Source organism: Drosophila montana, unplaced genomic scaffold (genome assembly GCF_035044405.1).
Source record: "Drosophila montana isolate Dmon_TW-CO22-7 unplaced genomic scaffold, ASM3504440v1 contig_3640_1, whole genome shotgun sequence".
Lineage (NCBI taxonomy): Eukaryota > Metazoa > Arthropoda > Insecta > Diptera > Drosophilidae > Drosophila > Drosophila montana.
The window spans coordinates 143643-161278 of NW_026998525.1; the positions used below are offsets into that span (position 1 = coordinate 143643).

The 17636-nt window shown below is 37.4% G+C and overlaps 3 protein-coding genes, 1 long non-coding RNA gene and 1 other non-coding gene across 5 annotated transcripts; 1 reads left to right on the forward strand and 4 right to left on the reverse strand.

Annotated features, from left to right (window-relative positions):
- Positions 1-21: 21 nt before the first annotated feature.
- x16 (x16 splicing factor) lies at positions 22-6624 on the reverse strand. The gene is made up of 2 exons (XM_064692810.1): positions 5914-6624; positions 22-1024 (listed from the first exon to the last, which is right to left on the reverse strand). The coding sequence occupies exons 1-2, from the start codon at positions 6348-6350 to the stop codon at positions 685-687; spliced, it is 777 nt and encodes a 258-aa protein (XP_064548880.1). The 5' UTR covers positions 6351-6624; the 3' UTR covers positions 22-684.
- On the reverse strand, positions 3439-5451 carry nop5 (nop5 ribonucleoprotein). The gene is made up of 2 exons (XM_064692808.1): positions 4075-5451; positions 3439-3872 (listed from the first exon to the last, which is right to left on the reverse strand). The coding sequence occupies exons 1-2, from the start codon at positions 5343-5345 to the stop codon at positions 3575-3577; spliced, it is 1569 nt and encodes a 522-aa protein (XP_064548878.1). The 5' UTR covers positions 5346-5451; the 3' UTR covers positions 3439-3574.
- On the reverse strand, positions 3949-4023 carry LOC135435666 (small nucleolar RNA SNORD53/SNORD92). Its single transcript, XR_010437408.1, has one exon. It is a non-coding gene; the product is annotated as a small nucleolar RNA SNORD53/SNORD92 (small nucleolar RNA).
- Positions 6625-7142: 518 nt separating the features above from the next.
- Hrb27C (Heterogeneous nuclear ribonucleoprotein at 27C) lies at positions 7143-12289 on the forward strand. Its single transcript, XM_064692809.1, has 3 exons — positions 7143-7291; positions 9217-9998; positions 10641-12289. Exons 2-3 carry the CDS (start codon positions 9504-9506, stop codon positions 11409-11411), a joined length of 1266 nt encoding a protein of 421 aa, XP_064548879.1. The 5' UTR covers positions 7143-7291; positions 9217-9503; the 3' UTR covers positions 11412-12289.
- Positions 7888-9222, reverse strand: LOC135435644 (uncharacterized). Its single transcript, XR_010437403.1, has 2 exons — positions 8937-9222; positions 7888-8573 (listed from the first exon to the last, which is right to left on the reverse strand). It is a non-coding gene; the product is annotated as an uncharacterized LOC135435644 (long non-coding RNA).
- Positions 12290-17636: the final 5347 nt, after the last annotated feature.

Sequence of the window (17636 nt, forward strand, 5' to 3'; positions counted from 1 at the left end):
TTTAAAAAACACCTTACAAACTTGAAGTGAAATATCGTTTTGGGCATTCTGTATTCAAGGTTAAAAGGTTCAGTGATAAGTTACATCATAAAATTGACATGAGGATAGAATTTCAGTTGTCCAAGTGAAATATTCATATTCCTACAAAGATTCAAGCTGCCCTTTAATTTTTTCTTTTCTTTATCTTTTTTGTTTTTTTGAATACAAAACATTCTTAGCCTGATATATGTGTCTATATAATTTATGTACGTATTTAATATATGTATATGAAAAAGCAAAAACATGTTTGTTCGCGACGGATAAACATAAATGTAATCTGCAGCATGACTAGATCGACTTTCGATCTGTTGTTTTTAATTTTTTTAATTTGTAATTTCCTGTAATGATATGGACACAAAATAATCAAACGCACAATTTGTTCTGCATGGCGTTTATACACTAGAGTGCTTTGCTCAGTTGAATTGGGAATCGTGAGGAGATTAAAATAAGAGGAGGAGTATATGTATGCATTTATATTAAACTATAGATTATATTCTAAGCTAAGAATGTGGGCAACTAAATGATTAACTGCCTGACGAACATATTAATGTAATTTGGGTGCTTGGGTGCTTGGGTGTTGGTTTCAGGAATGAAGGAGCAGGTTGAGCCCTATTGTAAATGGCCAAATTCAGAATCCTTGCAACGCTAATCCCTGGACATGGAGCGCGATACGGATGAATCGCCACGACGCCTCAACGGTGAACCACGACGTGGTGGAGACGGCGATCGTGAGCCCCTATCTCTGTCATCATCATCATCATCGTATCGTCGCTTCACTGGCGGCGGCGAATCGACCACGCCGCTGCCATTGCGCTCCTGGTCACTATAGCGTGATACCGAACCGTTCTCATCCCGTCCATTCTCACGAGATCGTCCGGTGCGGCGACCCACCGAGCCAGCTGAGCGGCTGCGCGAACGAGTGCCAGATTTGGAACGAGTGCGACGGCGTCTCGATGTGCTGCGCGATCTGCTCAACGAGTTGCTTCTGCAAGAGATTGGAAAAAAGATTGGAAAGATTTTAAAAATCTATATGCAACAGGTAAACTTATAATTAAAAGAATTTGTAATAGGAAAAACCTGATATAAAACAAACAAAATGCATTTACAAAATTCGTTGAGTTTATTTATTTTAATTCAATGACTGAAACTACGTTTCAGATATATTTTAAGAATACATTGAAGCAAATTTTATATAAGTACTTTTCAACTAAGTTCCAATTTAATTTCAATGTTTTGTCTGCCCGCTTTGAAATATTGACTTTCAGTTGGGAATATAAAGTGCGAGATTTTCATATCTTTAAGGAATTTTATTGATCAGCTTTATAACAAACACACATACTGAATATATACATATAAATTGCATGTGGGCATCGTTTAACCGTGTTTTTTGCCACTCTTTTTGTGGTGCTTGTGGCCGTGTTGCTTTTCGCCCTTCTTGCCATGCTCCTCCTTCTCCTCGAAGCTGTCGCCGTATTTGTGCTCCTTTTTGTATTTCTTATGATCCTCGTCGTGATGGCCCTTCTTGTAGTGTCCCTCGTTCTTCTTGTGTCCCTTCTTTTTGCCGCTATCGTGCTTTTCGCCCTTCTTGTGCTCGCCGTGATCCTCCTCGTGATGCTTGTGCTCCTTGCCGTATTTCTTGTGATGGCCGCCCTTGTGCTCGTCATCGTAGAACTTCTTCTCCTTGTAGTACTCATCCTTATTGAACTTCTTGTGGTACTCCATCTCTTTGTGGCCCTTCTTGTGCTTCTTCTTTTGATGATGCTTGCCGCCCTTCTTGTGAGCGCCGTGCTCGTGCTTCTCCCCATACTCATCCTTCTCAGCGTGTTCTTTTTTCTTCTTTTCGCCCTTGTCGCCATGATGATGCTCGTGATCCTCCTCTTCGTGATGTTTCTTTTCCTCCTCGTCCCACTCCTTGTGCTCCTTGTGGCCATGCTCGCCTTTGTGCTCCTCATCGCCATATTTCTTCTTCTCATGCTTTTCGCCACCCTCTTCCTCCTCCTCGGAGGACGCCTCCTTCTTTTTGGCCGCCGCGTATGTGAGCAACAGGCCCAAGACCAACAGCAACTTCAGCTGTCCCCTCATTCTGTCTAACTGAGCGCTCTGGTCAGGCATCTTGTGCGCTTTTATATTGGCTACACACTGGACCAACTCACCGCAAAGTCCGCAGACCCGACTCGAGTGATGCAAGACATCTTTTTGGACTGGCGACTGATGTAAATTTTCTGCTTGATCGCGCATTTAAACACTTTTTTTGGCTTTAGGTTGTAATCGAACTTTTATCCAATATACAGTGGGCCACAAAGCTGGCATTGCAATAACATAAATTAGCTTTGCTTAGTTTTAACTAGTGAAATTCAAATATCTTAAGTTTATTTTAATTATTTCATTATAAATTACCTCGAAAGGTAATCGAAGTATCCTCATATTTTGATAATTCTAATAAATAATTGTCCCTATATAATGACAATAATAAATGAAGCTGGACTTAGCTTGTTAGAAGTACAGTGAAGCTTGTTATTATCCAGTTTGGTAAGAATACCCCAAGATATCTTGAGATATAAATAAGGTGGTTTTCAAATAAGTATTTAAAATTTAACAGAATGTTCATAGGAACATAGGTCAGCAATCATATAGTTGGTGATAGAGCTTAGGGAGAATATCATTGAAAACAGAAGGAATAATTTGTAGAAACAGGCAGGAAGATAAAGTTGACAATAACTCAGCGCGTCATGCTGATCAGGAGGAGTATATATACACTTAATGGGAACGAAATACTATTATACATTCCTTGACAAAAAAAATGTAAGGGCTTTCAACGACATAAGAAATAGTTATCAGACCAAGGACTGCAAACCCATAAAGCAATTGGTTTTGCAGTTCAAACTCGTTGTCTGGAGACTGTTCTGGCTTTTCACATTCCCGAAGCCAGTTTGTCTCGTTAAAGGTTTCCGTTTATGATTTAAATAGAATACATTTTAAATTAATATATGCCCGCTGTACTGAAAATATTTGAAACTATAAATATTTTCATATACAAGATGCAGGCTACATTTGATCGCAGCCCAAAAATGGCATTTATCAAACATGCTTCGATAAATGCAATGATTGGGGCCTAAGTTATTTATATAATGGGACTGGGTCTCGCTTTAAAGCATGTTGAAGTTAGGAGGCTTGAATCCAAAACCCTTTTTTTGTTACGCCATTTTGTTCGGGTTTTAATACACAGTTGAATATTTGACATGCAAATTTGTAAAAATCGTTCATTTTAAGAAAGCTAAATATATTCAAAAATGGTTAATTGTTTTGTGTGGAAAAAGACTTCCATAAATCGGGATCGATCTTTTATCTGAACACAGTTCAAAATTCTATGATTAGTGTTAAAGAAATAAGTCAATTAAGTTAATTTTTGCCTTGAAAATTACATTTTTTATTTCTAATGTAGTAGACAACAAATAAAAGTGTAATCTTGACTGTAAAACTATATACTGCTAATAAGAACTATAAACCTAAGCACTATTAATAAGCCTGTACGTGCTTATTGTTCTTGATGTTTTGATTTCTTCTTTTTCTTTGGAGGCTGCGCTGGCGTTTCCTCTTCGGCCTCTGCTGGCGGCGCCTCGACTGCTTCGGATGTCTCTTCATCCTTTTGCTTCTTCTTCTTCTTCTTTTTCTTTTCAACTTTAGTTTCCGACTCGTCAGCGACAGCTTCCTCCTGTTCTTCCTCCTGCTCCTGTTTCACTGTTTCCTGTTTGACGGGCGTTTCAACTTCTGAATGTTTGCGTTTCTTCACATGCAACGTATTATCGGCCTCCGGCTGATACGTAAAGACCTCGCTAAAATGTAAATGTTATATGAGTACATGTGAACCGAGCTAAAAAGCTGGCCAACAAATTAGACAAGTTTGGAAACTCAATCAGACAGCCAAGGTTTATCGTCACTGTGGAATCAGCAAATTGCGAAACCTTTGTGGTATCATCATGTAGAGTTTTGACTTGAACTAAGATGGGGCAATTGGAGAGTAGAACCATAACACACCTCTTGGCCTGGTATTTCTCGAACTTGGCCTTGGCCTTGCCCGTGCCGGACAATTTGCGCAGATTGCCCTCCTCCAACAGGCGCAGTCGCGCTTCCAGCTTAACTTTGTGTATGGCGCCCAGCTCGAATGTGGCCTCCTCACCGAAGGCATCGACGCGCGTGGCCAGCGAGGCTTTTGCCGCCAGGGAACGCGACATTTTGCCCTTGTTCTTTTGACTCGCCTGGCCCACCAGCTGGGCATGATAGATAAGACCATATTTGGGCGTATCTTTCTTTGTTTTCAGCGCGCGGAAAAGAGCCTTCTCAGCGCCCAATATCTGCACCGTGGACGAGGGATGTTTGGCGAGATTAATCAGCGAGCCGGCGTGCGCAATGAGACGAGCGCCAACCGTGTCGCCAACCAGGACTGTCAAATTGGGCGCCATTGCCATCATACGCGCCTTAAGGTAGTCATAGAGATGCGTCCGGTAGTCGCTGATGGAAGTGATCTCATCACACAAGCATTGGATGTTAAGCACATCCTCATCGCTGATTTCGGTACCCATGGAAATTTCGGCCGCCTCCTTGACCTGCTGCTCCACGTCCTCGGGCAGAATGTCAGACAAGTCCGTTGCAGCCATATTGTCCCTGGTGCCCACCAGTTTGATCGTCTTGACAAAAGCAATATTGTCTGTGATCAGCTTGCCCAGCTCTGGGAAGTGCCAGCCATACCACTCGCGGGCGCGCATCACATAATTGTTTAGCTCCTTATCGAGGTCATCGAGCAGGCACTGCGCCTGCACAATCATTGTGTCAATCTTGTCCGGCGAGAACTTCAGTTTGTAGCGGGACAGCGAATGTGCCAATCCCAAGGCCATGGCGGTCATCTCGCGCTTGGGCAGACCACCCAGCAAGCTGTCTGCCTGCTGGCGTATGCATCGCATTAGCTCCTGTACGCCCGTATTATATACACACTGCACCGCCAGCTTATCCTTGATGGCTGTACCCAGTTTGGCATCGGCCACCAGCAGGGATGCCTGTACGTCGTCGACGAGCAGCTTTTTTAGCGTCTTCTTCAGCGGCTTTGACACTTTGCCTTCAACAGCAGCTGTGGCAGCAGCCAGCGCTTCTGTGGTATCATTGAATTTTTCAAAATGCTTCAATTTCAGCAATTTGTTGGCCTTTTCGGGAGTCTCAAACTCCAGGTACAAATTATCGACCTGCTCAAGTTTTTTTTCATCGAGCAATTTGAAAATTGCGTAGCCCGCCGGCGTTTCATATAACACAAACATTGTGCACGTTAAAATGCATCAATTTAAGTCAAAAATATTTTTTGTCGCGCAACAAACACGGACTTAACCTTCTTCAGTCTAACGCCGCGTGTAAAAGAAAAATCCAAAATGAGGCCCACAAACACGTGCGTGTGCTTGTGTCAGTGTTGCTCTTGCATAAGAAAATAACGATAACCAACGCAGCTATCGATAAATTCTACCAATTATTGTATCGCGGGATACTGCATATCTGAAGAGTTGAACCTTGCGGTTTTTATTTACAAACAGAATAGGTTATCTATTTTTCACTTCATATCACGAATTAGTGAACCTATATAGGCGTTATTTATAAAACATTAAATATACGATAGTTTCGACCATCACCTTGGCGAACTATTGTACTGAATAATTCGCGCGCATTTTTTACATCAGGGTGTGTACGCACTCGCGGTAATTCAACACAACGAAACTCCCCACGCTCAAAACAATTTTAAATTTGATATGCAAATTCCATGCACATACATGCATATGTATGTGTGTGTATACGTATGCATGCAACACAAAATTATGAATGAAGTTGCTCACTAACCTGCGTCGTTGTCTAGCCTTGCGCTCGCGGCAATGGCGCGCAAAATGACCACGCATGCCGCATTCATAGCATTTATCGTCGCTACGACCGCCGCCTCGGTCACGTCCTCCTCCAAAACCACCACCACCACCACCGCCGCCACCGCCTCCTCCACCGCTGCCGCCGCCACCACCACCACCCGAACGAGCGTATTTTCCTGTGGACAGCTCGACACGAGCTCTGCGGCCACACAATGTTCGGCCGTCCAGGCCACGCACTGCATCAGCTGCATCTCTGGCGCTCTCGAACTCTACAAATGCGAAACCTGGCGGATTGCGTGCAATCCAAACACTGCGCAAACTTCCATAGGCACCAAATACATACTCCAAATCGTTCTTTCGTGCGTTATTGCCCAAATCGCCAACATACACTTTCCGGTCGCTAGGATGCCGCGACATTTTCTAGCTTGGGTTTGTTGGTTGGGCGCTATGAAAATCGCAAGCAGCGCAGAAAAAATCGATTTGAGTGCAAAAGTTTCGCGTTTGTTGCCCTTGTCAAAACTGCATTCGGTTAATCAAAATGATGATAGCTTCTCATTACTTGATGTATATATCTTTGACTTTTTGTTATTTAGGCACTATATTTATTTCGGCAAAACTGTTTTTGCCGACTCGCACAATGGTTAGGTGAGTGAACCAAACAGAGTTGCTCACTAAATGAACAACTGGTTTAAAAGTTCTTTTCTGTTCGATGCAAAAAAAATATGTAAACAATAATTGAACCAGTCCCCAATTAGTGTGACCATAACCATCATAGATAATTGCTTTCTAGTGAGGTGAGTTTTCCTTACTATCGATACTTCGTAGCCGATCAACTTATTGTTTCGCATTTGATGATTTTTCTTTAAGCCCATTTTCTTTATAGGTTAAAATTAGTAACCGGATTTTCATCGACATAGATTTTTCAAATGCACCATTATTTGGTTAATTGTAAATGCACCTGAATCATAAGAAAGTTATCAGGGCTGCAAGCGCAACTTTAAGCCAGCAAAGATAATTATTTCGATCACTCCAAATATTGTATCTTTTCATCGGGTTTGATTGTGCAAAGCCTGTTAAATATACAAAGCTATGTGCACTTGCATCCCTGACGCCTTGATTGATGCCTGAAAAATACAACCGTGCACTACCGATTACAAGAGTGTCGCGGTGAATTGTGAATGGCTACCACCATTAAACGTGGCGGTGGCGAGTTTTCTATCATAAGTTAGGTTATATATCGTATGCATCAAATCATACAATTATTTATAAGCTAGTTTTTTAAGGAAAAAACACTTAAATTTAGTGAATTTGCAGTGCGAAATCTTTAAAAAACCACAGACGAACACTTGGCACAAACGGTAAGCATAAGCAACAATGCAAATATAAATTTTACATAACGAACTTGATGCTTAAAAAAAAGCGAAGTCTGCCTGCCTTTCCAAAATTAAATGTGCGATAGCAGCAGCTGCCTGGTGTACAAAACAGATTTGATATGTGCATTTTTGACACCACTAACACTGAAGAAATGTTTTGCATCCGATGTTAAGATGCTTATTTATGCCTGCTTATGGCCATTAAAATATTTTAGTTTTCATTTTCCTATTATAGTGGAAAATTTCATATTTTTATACATACAAAAAATGCTATGTATAACAGCATACTAACACATACATACACACAAGATACATCGGCCATTCGCATACACACACATTAATACAAAACTCACACATAGACACGTGTGCTTGTAAGCGTAGTTGCGTATGTATGTATAAAAGATTGCGGTGCAAAATACAAAAATCATGCGAAATTTTAAAATTGCGTAGTAAGAAAATGAACTAGTTTATCCGAACTTTGAAAATGTGCAAAATGCTAGTGTAAATGTGCGCGGCTTCCGCCGGTCAAAAGGGTGCTACTAGTGCACAAAGTTTAAAAAAAGCAAAAATACCATAAAAAGTTTATGTGGCAAAGTTTCTCTTCAATTCATATTACTCGTGTTTGCGTTTTACAAATTGAGTTCTTCAGATTTCTTTGTTGAAGCATTTTTGTCGTCATCGACGAGTCTTCCATTTTGTTTTTTATTTTGCTGCCGTCGCGCCGCCACCGTCGCTGCTTCTGCTCGTGGTGAATTTCTCGCATTTCATGCAATTCACTGTGTTTGTTTTGAGTTCTTGCAATTATCCATAACTGACGCGCAACAAATAGTATAAATTGTAAAACTTCTAAACGTGTTAGTTCTAAAATTTGTGATTTGTGTTGATTCACGTATATTTGTTCATATGTACATTTGGAGGGCATTGCTTTTCGCATATTTCTTTTCATTTTACATTCGCTTTCACATAGCACATGGCGTTGCCACATGGTTTTCTTTGCAAACGTACGCATGTAGCTACAGTCCCGCAAGCGCCGTAATAATTTACGCATAATTTGTTGTCTTTAAATTATATCTTGCATATAATCTTTAAATGTATGGGAATAAAACAATTCTTTAAATTTAAGTAGAGCATACATATGTGCAGTCGTTGTTCCGGTTACCCCAAAAACCGTCTGGCAATATACAACAAATGGCGCGCAAATGTGGTGAACCGGCACTTTGCTTTCTGCTTGCCCTTCCGTCCGACATTCTGTTTTCACCATTTTTACCTTGGGAAAAAAGTTCGTTGTTCTCACGACTCTTCAATAGGCACTTGTGGTGTGTGTGTAGGTGTGTGTGAAATGAATGACGCTGTGGCTGGGACATCGCTACGCCAACAACGTTAGCGCATGTTGTTACACAGCGAAAAGAAAACGTTAATAAAAACTCGTAGCAGAGTGTAAAAAATACAAAACGGCAATCAACGACCAGCGCGGCTTAAGACCACAAGAGCAAGCAGAGCGTTGCAAACACCGAACAACTTGTGAACGTGTAGAAAAAGCTGTTAGACGGCAAGAGTAGACCTATGCATTCATACAACATATGTATGTATGTATGCGTACCGGCCGGTTGCTGTCCGCAGCGCTGCTTACCTGCCTTTCATAATTATTTGTGCCTATTTCGGCTGCTTTCTGTACATATACATACATATGGTACATAAGTGTATGTGCGTGCGTGTGTGTATCTCTCTCTGTGTTTTATTGCTGTCATCCGTTCTCTCGTCCAATGTGGCCAGAGTTAGTTAAGATTTACTTTTAACTGTTGATATTTCTTTTTACTGATCTGATGATTTGCATTTTTTCTTTACGCATAAAATATTTTTCATGACTTCCGCTACAACCGACACACCTGGACATCTTTAATAATAATTAGAAAGTTACGTGTAAACGTCGTGGCTTTTGTTTAATTATTTTGAAAAATAATAAAAATAAAAAAAAAATAAAAATAAAAAACTTTGGCAACTAAAACCAATCCCAAAACACAAGAAACAACAACAGCAACTAGTGTAAAATTCAAAGTGTAAACAAGAAGCGACAAAAACACAAAACAGACACCGATAACAAATTCAAGTCCACAAGTGCAACATAAACAGCAGCAAAATTACGTCAATTATTGAAAATCTACCCGGCGCAATAGCTCACAATCACCAAAACAACATCATGGAAGAAGACGAGAGGGGCAAACTGTTCGTTGGCGGCCTGTCCTGGGAGACAACGCAGGAGAATCTCTCTCGCTACTTTTGCCGCTTCGGCGACATTATTGATTGTGTCGTTATGAAGAATAACGAGAGCGGCAGATCACGTGGATTCGGCTTTGTCACCTTCGCCGATCCCGCTAACGTCAACCATGTGCTGCAGAGTGGACCGCATACGCTCGACGGTCGTACCATCGACCCGAAGCCCTGCAATCCCCGTACGCTGCAGAAGCCGAAAAAGGGCGGCGGCTACAAGGTGTTCCTCGGCGGTTTGCCATCGAACGTGACAGAGACCGATCTGCGCACCTTCTTTGGTCGCTACGGCAAGGTCACCGAGGTGGTCATCATGTACGACCAGGAGAAGAAGAAATCACGTGGATTTGGTTTCTTGTCCTTTGAGGAGGAATCCTCTGTGGAGCACGTTACCAACGAGCGTTACATTAATCTAAATGGCAAGCAGGTGCGTAAAAGCCGTCCCAAAAATAAATATTTAATAATTTAACATTTAAATCGAATTCAAAATAAAACGAAAATTATAGTTAGGTACCAAAGAAAAAAAGAGGTTGTTATATGAAAATCAATCCCTTTTTTGTTTGTAACTTACGACAAATAATACAATGAAGGAAGGATCAATGAAAATGTCTGTCTGTGGTGTTCAGCTTTTTCCAATTTTAAAAATGTTTTATGCGTAGAAGAGTTCTTTAAGCATTGTTCATGATGAAACGACAACATATTTCTCATAAAACTGCTTAACATTTGGCATATTGCTTTGAATTCGAGCTATTTTTTCCCATGTTTTGACGTAGAAGCACGTTCAGTGTTATCAAAATAGATCGAGAACTGAAATACTACACAAAAAGAGAAGATCGATCCGCTGTATTGATTCAACATGTTCTGGAAAAGAATTTAAGTCGATAAAATTGCGTTCATATTAAGTGAAAATTGAATGAAAAGTTCAATAAAACAAATATATATTTTAATAAATCAACTAGTGAGTAAATTATCAAATATAATTTAAAATTATGCCTATACAATAATGTATAATATGTATACAAAACTATGATGAAGTATGTTTTAATATAACTTTGTGTATGTTTTGCAGGTGGAAATTAAGAAAGCGGAGCCACGCGATGGTTCTGGAGGACAGAACTCGAACAACAGTGCCGTGGGTGGTGCCTATGGCAAACTGGGTAACGAGTGCAGCCACTGGGGACCGCATCATGCGCCGATTAACATGATGCAAGGCCAGAACGGTCAGATGGGTGGCCCACCATTGAATATGCCAATTGGTGCACCAAACATGATGCCCGGTTATCAGGGCTGGGGCACCTCGCCTCAGCAGCAGGGCTATGGTTATGGCAATAGCGGTCCGGGCTCGTATCAGGGCTGGGGCGCACCACCTGGCCCCCAAGGACCACCACCGCAATGGTCGAACTATGCTGGACCACAGCAAACCCAAGGATATGGCGGCTACGATATGTACAACTCGACTTCGACCGGAGCCCCATCGGGACCTTCGGGCGGCGGTAGCTGGAACACGTGGAATATGCCACCAAATTCAGCTGGGCCAACTGGGGCACCAGGTGCTGGCGCTGGCACCGCCACGGACATGTATTCGCGTGCCCAGACCTGGGCAGCAGGCGGACCATCGACCACCGGACCCGTGGGCGGCATGCCGCGCACTGGACCAGGCAACTCGGCCTCCAAATCGGGCTCCGAGTACGATTATGGCGGCTATGGCTCCGGCTACGATTACGATTATAGCAATTATGTTAAGCAGGAGGGCGCCTCCAATTACGGCGCCGGCCCGCGGTCAGCGTACGGCAACGACAGCTCTACACAGCCACCGTATGCCGCATCGCAGGCCGTCTAAAAAGCCAGATCGTGCGTGTTGTCGTCTCGTGTCATCCCGCGCGGCCCCATGAGGTGAATGATGAAGAAAACAAAAAGATGGTGGTAATTGTAAGCTAAAGCGTCGTCTGTTCGTTTCATAATTTTTAAAAGATATTTTTTATTTGAGATCACTTGTTGAAATTAATTAATGTAACTCTTGTGTACACAACAAATAATTTAAAAGCATAATTTAACACACACACGCAAACAAACACAAACACGGAAATCAGCTTGAATGCAAATCCCTAGCGAAACAAGGCAGGTTTATAGACTAATATATATATATATATATATATAGATAGTATATGTATAAAAGGAAAATATATATGTATATATACGTTTATATATATGTATATATACATTCTATAGCAATGAGTATGTAAAAAATTTATAGGCAACAAAAACCACAGTCAAAACTCTCGACTCAGAGCAACAAGAACATTTTTCATACGCCCTCCCTTCCTCGTCAGACATATATATATATATATATATATATATATGTAAGTCCTACCTAACTAACAAGAACAACAACAATCCAACTAAAACCACATATACATGCATATTAAATACGAAAACAAAATAATAGAATTGTGAAGATTTAAAAGTATAAAGTTTAGCCAATTAGACACAAGAGAAAAGTGTACGAAATACCAACAAAAGAATAACATTAAAAAGGAATTATAAGAAATTATACTTTAAAAACAAAACAAACAAACATCCCTTAACTACTAAAATTAGTAAATACCAATTCGAAACTGTACATTTAAAGCGTAAAAACCCCACGACTAGTTGGCAACAAAAACATAAAAAAAAGAAGAAAAAAAAAGAAAGGAAACAATCGAAATGGAAAAGATAATCGTGCCACACCCACATGCCGCGCCCCCAGCTCGAATCAACTGCTGCAAACATTTGGCGACAAGGCTTAGCAGCCCACAGAGGAAAATGAATAATTTTCCACAACAACAGCAACAGAAACAACAATTCAGTTAAGAAAATGCTTGTCTTAGCCAATGTGTTAGCTGGAGTTTTCCGGGCTAGAGCCGGGGCCTGGCATGGACATCAACATATGTTTGGGTTGCTGGCGTTGATGAAGAACACGTTACAAAATTTATAAATTTACCATTTAAAAGTAAAGTAAACAACTAGCTAAAAGTTAAACTACATATATAAAGAAACCTAATTAATAAGCGTATGTCGTATGTCGTTTGCATGTAAGCGAAAGTTGAACTTGAAACTAGAATTATATAGTGTTGGAATTATTATTTAGTTAAAGAAACCAGATGAGAGAATCGCAAACAACCAGATACAAGATGATTTATGATGAAAATGCTATAAAAACAACAAAAAATCACAAAAAATACGAAACGCTCTAAACAAATATACATTTAACAAAGAAAAAAAAAACGGAAAAAGAATAAAAACAAAAACTATATACATACTTATATACATCTCTATATATATATAAATAATTATTTATATATATATATACATAATATACATAAATTTAAACAAAACAAAACGTAAACTTATACTACAGTTAAAGCAGAATAGAAAAGAAAAGTCATAAGAGAAAATAGTTAAAGAGAGAGAAAGAGGGATACAAAAAAAAAACAAAAAAAAAACGATGCTTAGAGTTGCGTTGCACATTTTTTAAATTTTCATCGTTTGCCAAGCAGACAACAACAACAACAACAATTAGAATGTGTGTGTTTGTGTGTGTGTGCGTGTGCGTGTGTACTCACAAACTGCAACACGCACCCACACACACACTCACGTACATACACACACGCGGAGGAGATGAACATGAGAATTGCACATTTTATTGATTATATACATACATATATATCTTTAATTACTTTATATATTATTTACTCTTAACTACATACATGATCATCTGAATGTGTTATGTAAACAAGAACAACAACAACAACAAAAAGTAAACTAATTTTTAAATAATGCGATTTTACAATTTATTATTACATATTACAAAAACCTTACGTACATATATGTATTTATATTTATATATATATATATATGTATATGCATATGCTTATATACGCTAATAGATACATTTATACACTTACATATAAATATGAATATGAAGTAATATTTTTTGCTATTACAACTACAAACTACAAAAACGTAATTTTTAATTTGTTGATTACGCGAACATTTACAATTACAATATACATACATACATACTACATACATACATATATACCTTACTTTATTTTTCGGTGATTTATTGCATAGTGTTTTTTTCGTCTAATTTTTACAAATCTACTTAGCAAGCAAATCCTACAATCATAAATTCCTAATTTAATTTCGTTTAAATTACAAATATACATATAAACATATGCTTAAATTTTTTATATAATTATACACTAAAAAAACAACAAACAAAACTAACGTAAAATACACAGTAAAAGTTAAAAAAAGAAAGATGAGAACAACAAAGTAAAGTGGAACGTATGAAAAACGTTTGAAAATTTTGAAAAAAAATACCAACAAAAAATTTGCTTTTGTTTTCCTTTAATTTAAATAATGCAGCTCTGCGCTGACCTTCGTGTGTGTGTTTGTGCGAGATTGTTTCTCTGTGTGTGTAAATTGTACATGTCTAATTGTATTGTTGTATAAACAAAAAAAAAACAACACTGCGCTTGGCCAGCAGGACGCACACGTGGCGTAGATGATGTTCACAGTAGAGCGAAAGAAGTTTCGATCCATTTCCGCTTGTAATTTTTTTTTTTGTAATTTCTGTGTTTTTTCCAGCAGGCAGCAAGAGAGCAACAACAACAACAACAGCAGCAGTTATGCAAGCAAAATGCTGCTATGCAACAACAACGTATCAGGCTTAACCTAGACATTTAACGGTTATATATACACATGCACACATGTGTATATATATATATATGAATATATATGTACGTGTGTTTGTAAAACATGCAAGAACAAGAACAGCAGACATCAACAATAAAACCAATTGAATGAAGTGAAATCGTGTTGGTCAAATGCAGTTAAGAAAAAAAACACCTGATGTAATTTTATAAGCAAGACCCTATTATTATTATTATTATGATTATGATAATTGCATACTTACATCTATATATCTACAAATATCTTTTGTTTATTACCAAACTCCTTTTTTTTGCATGCAGAAACAGTTAAAATAAAATTTAAAACAAAAAATAAAAAGTGATGTTTAACAATTTGAAATAAGTAATGCTATAATTAATAACTAATTCAAGGAAATACACATAAATAGTTAAAGCAAGAATTAAAGTAATGGAAAAATGTAAACGTAAAGCAAGAAAGAAAAAAACAAAAATTTAAAAAAAAAAAACACTGACTGTTAATTGTAAAACAAATTTCTTTTTTAATCCATACGATTTATGATTTAAAGTTAAACATTTTTAAAATAAAAACCTAATAAATGAACTACATATATATGCATCTAAACGTAATTACAACTACTATATACAATTATATATATAAATATATATTATATATACTTACATTAAATATATGCATAAATATATCAATTTAACAGTAAATGAAATAAATCTAAATATTGTACTAAAAAAAACAAAAAAAAAAACAAAAAAACAAAAACAAACATTGAAGTGTTGCACTTTCAACAAATGATAACTTTATGCAAAATTCACTTCAGAAAAAGATTAGAAAAAGAATACGTTAAGGCGTGGCATATTTATTATAAGGATATTGTTGTCCATATAAGAAAGAGGTTATGTCCGCGCATCCAGAGCATATAATATTGGATCTGTTTGTTTATATTTTTGTCTTCGCATTTCTGTTTTGATGTCATTTCGTGTATTTGATTTTGTTTTTGAGTTTCTTCGTCACATTGATGAATCGGATATACATAATGTATATATATATTTTTTGTTATTTTCTTTTGCAGTTCGAGTCGGGTATTCCCAGCAGAGATTGGCTGAGTTTTATAATTTGGTTTGGTTTTTGAGTATGTGCTTGTTTCTTGATAGGAAAAAACTTTGAAATAAGTCCAAGAATTGTTTAATTGATAACTCTGTTATGTAGGCCCTTCAAATTTCGCCGATATACCATAATAATTGACAATGAAATAGCTATAAAAAATGATTCAACATAATTTAACATTTAAGCTAAATAGTTACGAACGATGCGCCAAAATGCAAACTGCGAGAAAAGCAAGAAAAACTGAGAGAAAAAAAAAATAAGAAATCATTAAGAAATATACTTAGAAGATGAAGAAACCGTTTTACACATCGTAGTTGCTAAAGTCAGTTGATGAATATAATAGTTATGGTTATTTGGTTTACAATTTCGACTGGTATCATAGTTAAGCTAAGTAACTGATGGTTTTTCTAAAAGTGTTGTATACAATTACAAAAGTATCATTTTGTTTTTTCCACCACCCCCCCCAAAAACAATTGATTTCGGTTCACTGTACTCTCTTATTAGCCTTTTAAGACTAACTGAAATGATTTGAAATAAGGAAATTAACAGAAATCTAAGCTAAATTCCTAAGACAAAACGATTCCACCTAAGACACCTTTTGTAATGACTAAATTTATAGAGGCAAGGCAAACCAAACAAAATGAAAAAAAAAAACAAAAAAACAAAAAGAAACAATAAGATTATGACAGAGATGATGTAACAGATGTAGACTTAAAGCACACGGTTATCCAGGGGCTGTTCAAGAAGAAGAACTGAGGAACTGTGTGTGCATGCTTTGTACTTGTTTTTGTAACTAACAATATTTAAAAACATTATGTTTGAGAATAAACAAAAAACATAGAGAACAATTTAAGATAAAAAGTAAAATTTAACAAATAGCATTGAATAAGATATGATCATGATGATGATGATGATGGAAGAAGTCGATTAATGTTTGTTAAACGCCAGCAAATTGTTTATAGATTGTCATTTGGTGATTTTTGTTTTTGATTTCGTACTTTGGCTTCGGTTCGTTCTTAAGCATAAATTCTAAACACGAGGTATGTATGTGTATCTAACATATATGGTAATTTTAAAACGTAATGCGCTAAACACAAATAAACCAAGCAAACCAAGAGAGATAGTAAACAAACTAATTTGTATGTAGTTTAATAATAATAGACGGAAAGAAAAAATAAATAAAACCAACAAAAAAAACAGAAAAACTATGCAAAATAACCAAAATAAAACCAAAATTGAGACTGTTAACATGCAACAAATGAAGGCGAACGAGAATATAAGATGAAAAGTAAAGCTTAAAAACTATAAACTCTTAACTCGTAATACCAAACCTAAAAATAAAATAATATAAAAACAAAGAACATATATAAGAAATCTCAGATGAATAGGCTACCTACATAAGTTCGTGTAAGGATTACGTTGAAGCAAACAACAACAACAACAACAACAAATGTTTTCAATAATTTTTCAAATTATTTCCTTTTCTTTGCAATTGTTTTGTTGTCATTAGAAGTCGATATATATATATAATATGTATATATGTATATATCTTCAATCTCGTATACAGATGCATTTCTTGTTTTTCGTCGAATTTCGTACAATTTCGAGTTCTTTTTGAAGAGCTTTTCGTTCACTTTGCATGGTTAGAAACACACACACACACACACACACTTATATACACATAATTTTTGTTAACTATGTATGTATAGTGGAACGGCTAAGGCACGACTAAAGTTATTTAGGTACTAAAATACATATATAGTTGTTTTATTTGTCACATCTAAGCATTAATTATGGCAAACGTAAGCAGGCTAAGTGATTACTTTAAGCCGTAACTGTAACTGTAAACTAGAACAGTTAGTTTGTATGACACACACACAAACACACACACACACACACAACTAATACGGACATACATATAGTTACATATAGCATGTACTTATAAGCCAGATGTAACGGTTTTTAGACGTTAAGTGTTGCCACTTGTGTGAAAAAATGTTTGGACACTCGGGTTAGCTGCGGGCAATAATATGTATTTAGTTTACTTAAAGATTTTACGTATCACACACACACACACTCACACACATACATATATAGAGCTATACATACATATAATATGAAATGTTTTTTGGGTTTCTTTTTCTAGACTTTTCTACTTGTACTTTTTAGAGATTAACATTAGAACCGCACCTGGTACAGCGTTAAATGCATTGATTATGTAATGAGACAGACAAGTTACATACATACA

What these genes read in the sequence shown, in the direction of transcription:
- nop5 (XM_064692808.1), bottom strand. Translation starts at nt 5,345, where the DNA reads ATGTTTGTGTTATATGAAACGCCGGCGGGCTACGCAATTTTCAAATTG. An exon ending in GAGAAATACCAGGCCAAGAG is followed by an intron (nt 3,873 to 4,074) that starts GTGTGTTATGGT and finishes TTTACATTTTAG; the next exon opens with CGAGGTCTTTACGTATCAGC.
- Hrb27C (XM_064692809.1), top strand. Translation starts at nt 9,504, where the DNA reads ATGGAAGAAGACGAGAGGGGCAAACTGTTCGTTGGCGGCCTGTCCTGG. An exon ending in TTAATCTAAATGGCAAGCAG is followed by an intron (nt 9,999 to 10,640) that starts GTGCGTAAAAGC and finishes TATGTTTTGCAG; the next exon opens with GTGGAAATTAAGAAAGCGGA.
- x16 (XM_064692810.1), bottom strand. Translation starts at nt 6,350, where the DNA reads ATGTCGCGGCATCCTAGCGACCGGAAAGTGTATGTTGGCGATTTGGGC. An exon ending in AAGGCTAGACAACGACGCAG is followed by an intron (nt 1,025 to 5,913) that starts GTTAGTGAGCAA and finishes AATCTCTTGCAG; the next exon opens with AAGCAACTCGTTGAGCAGAT.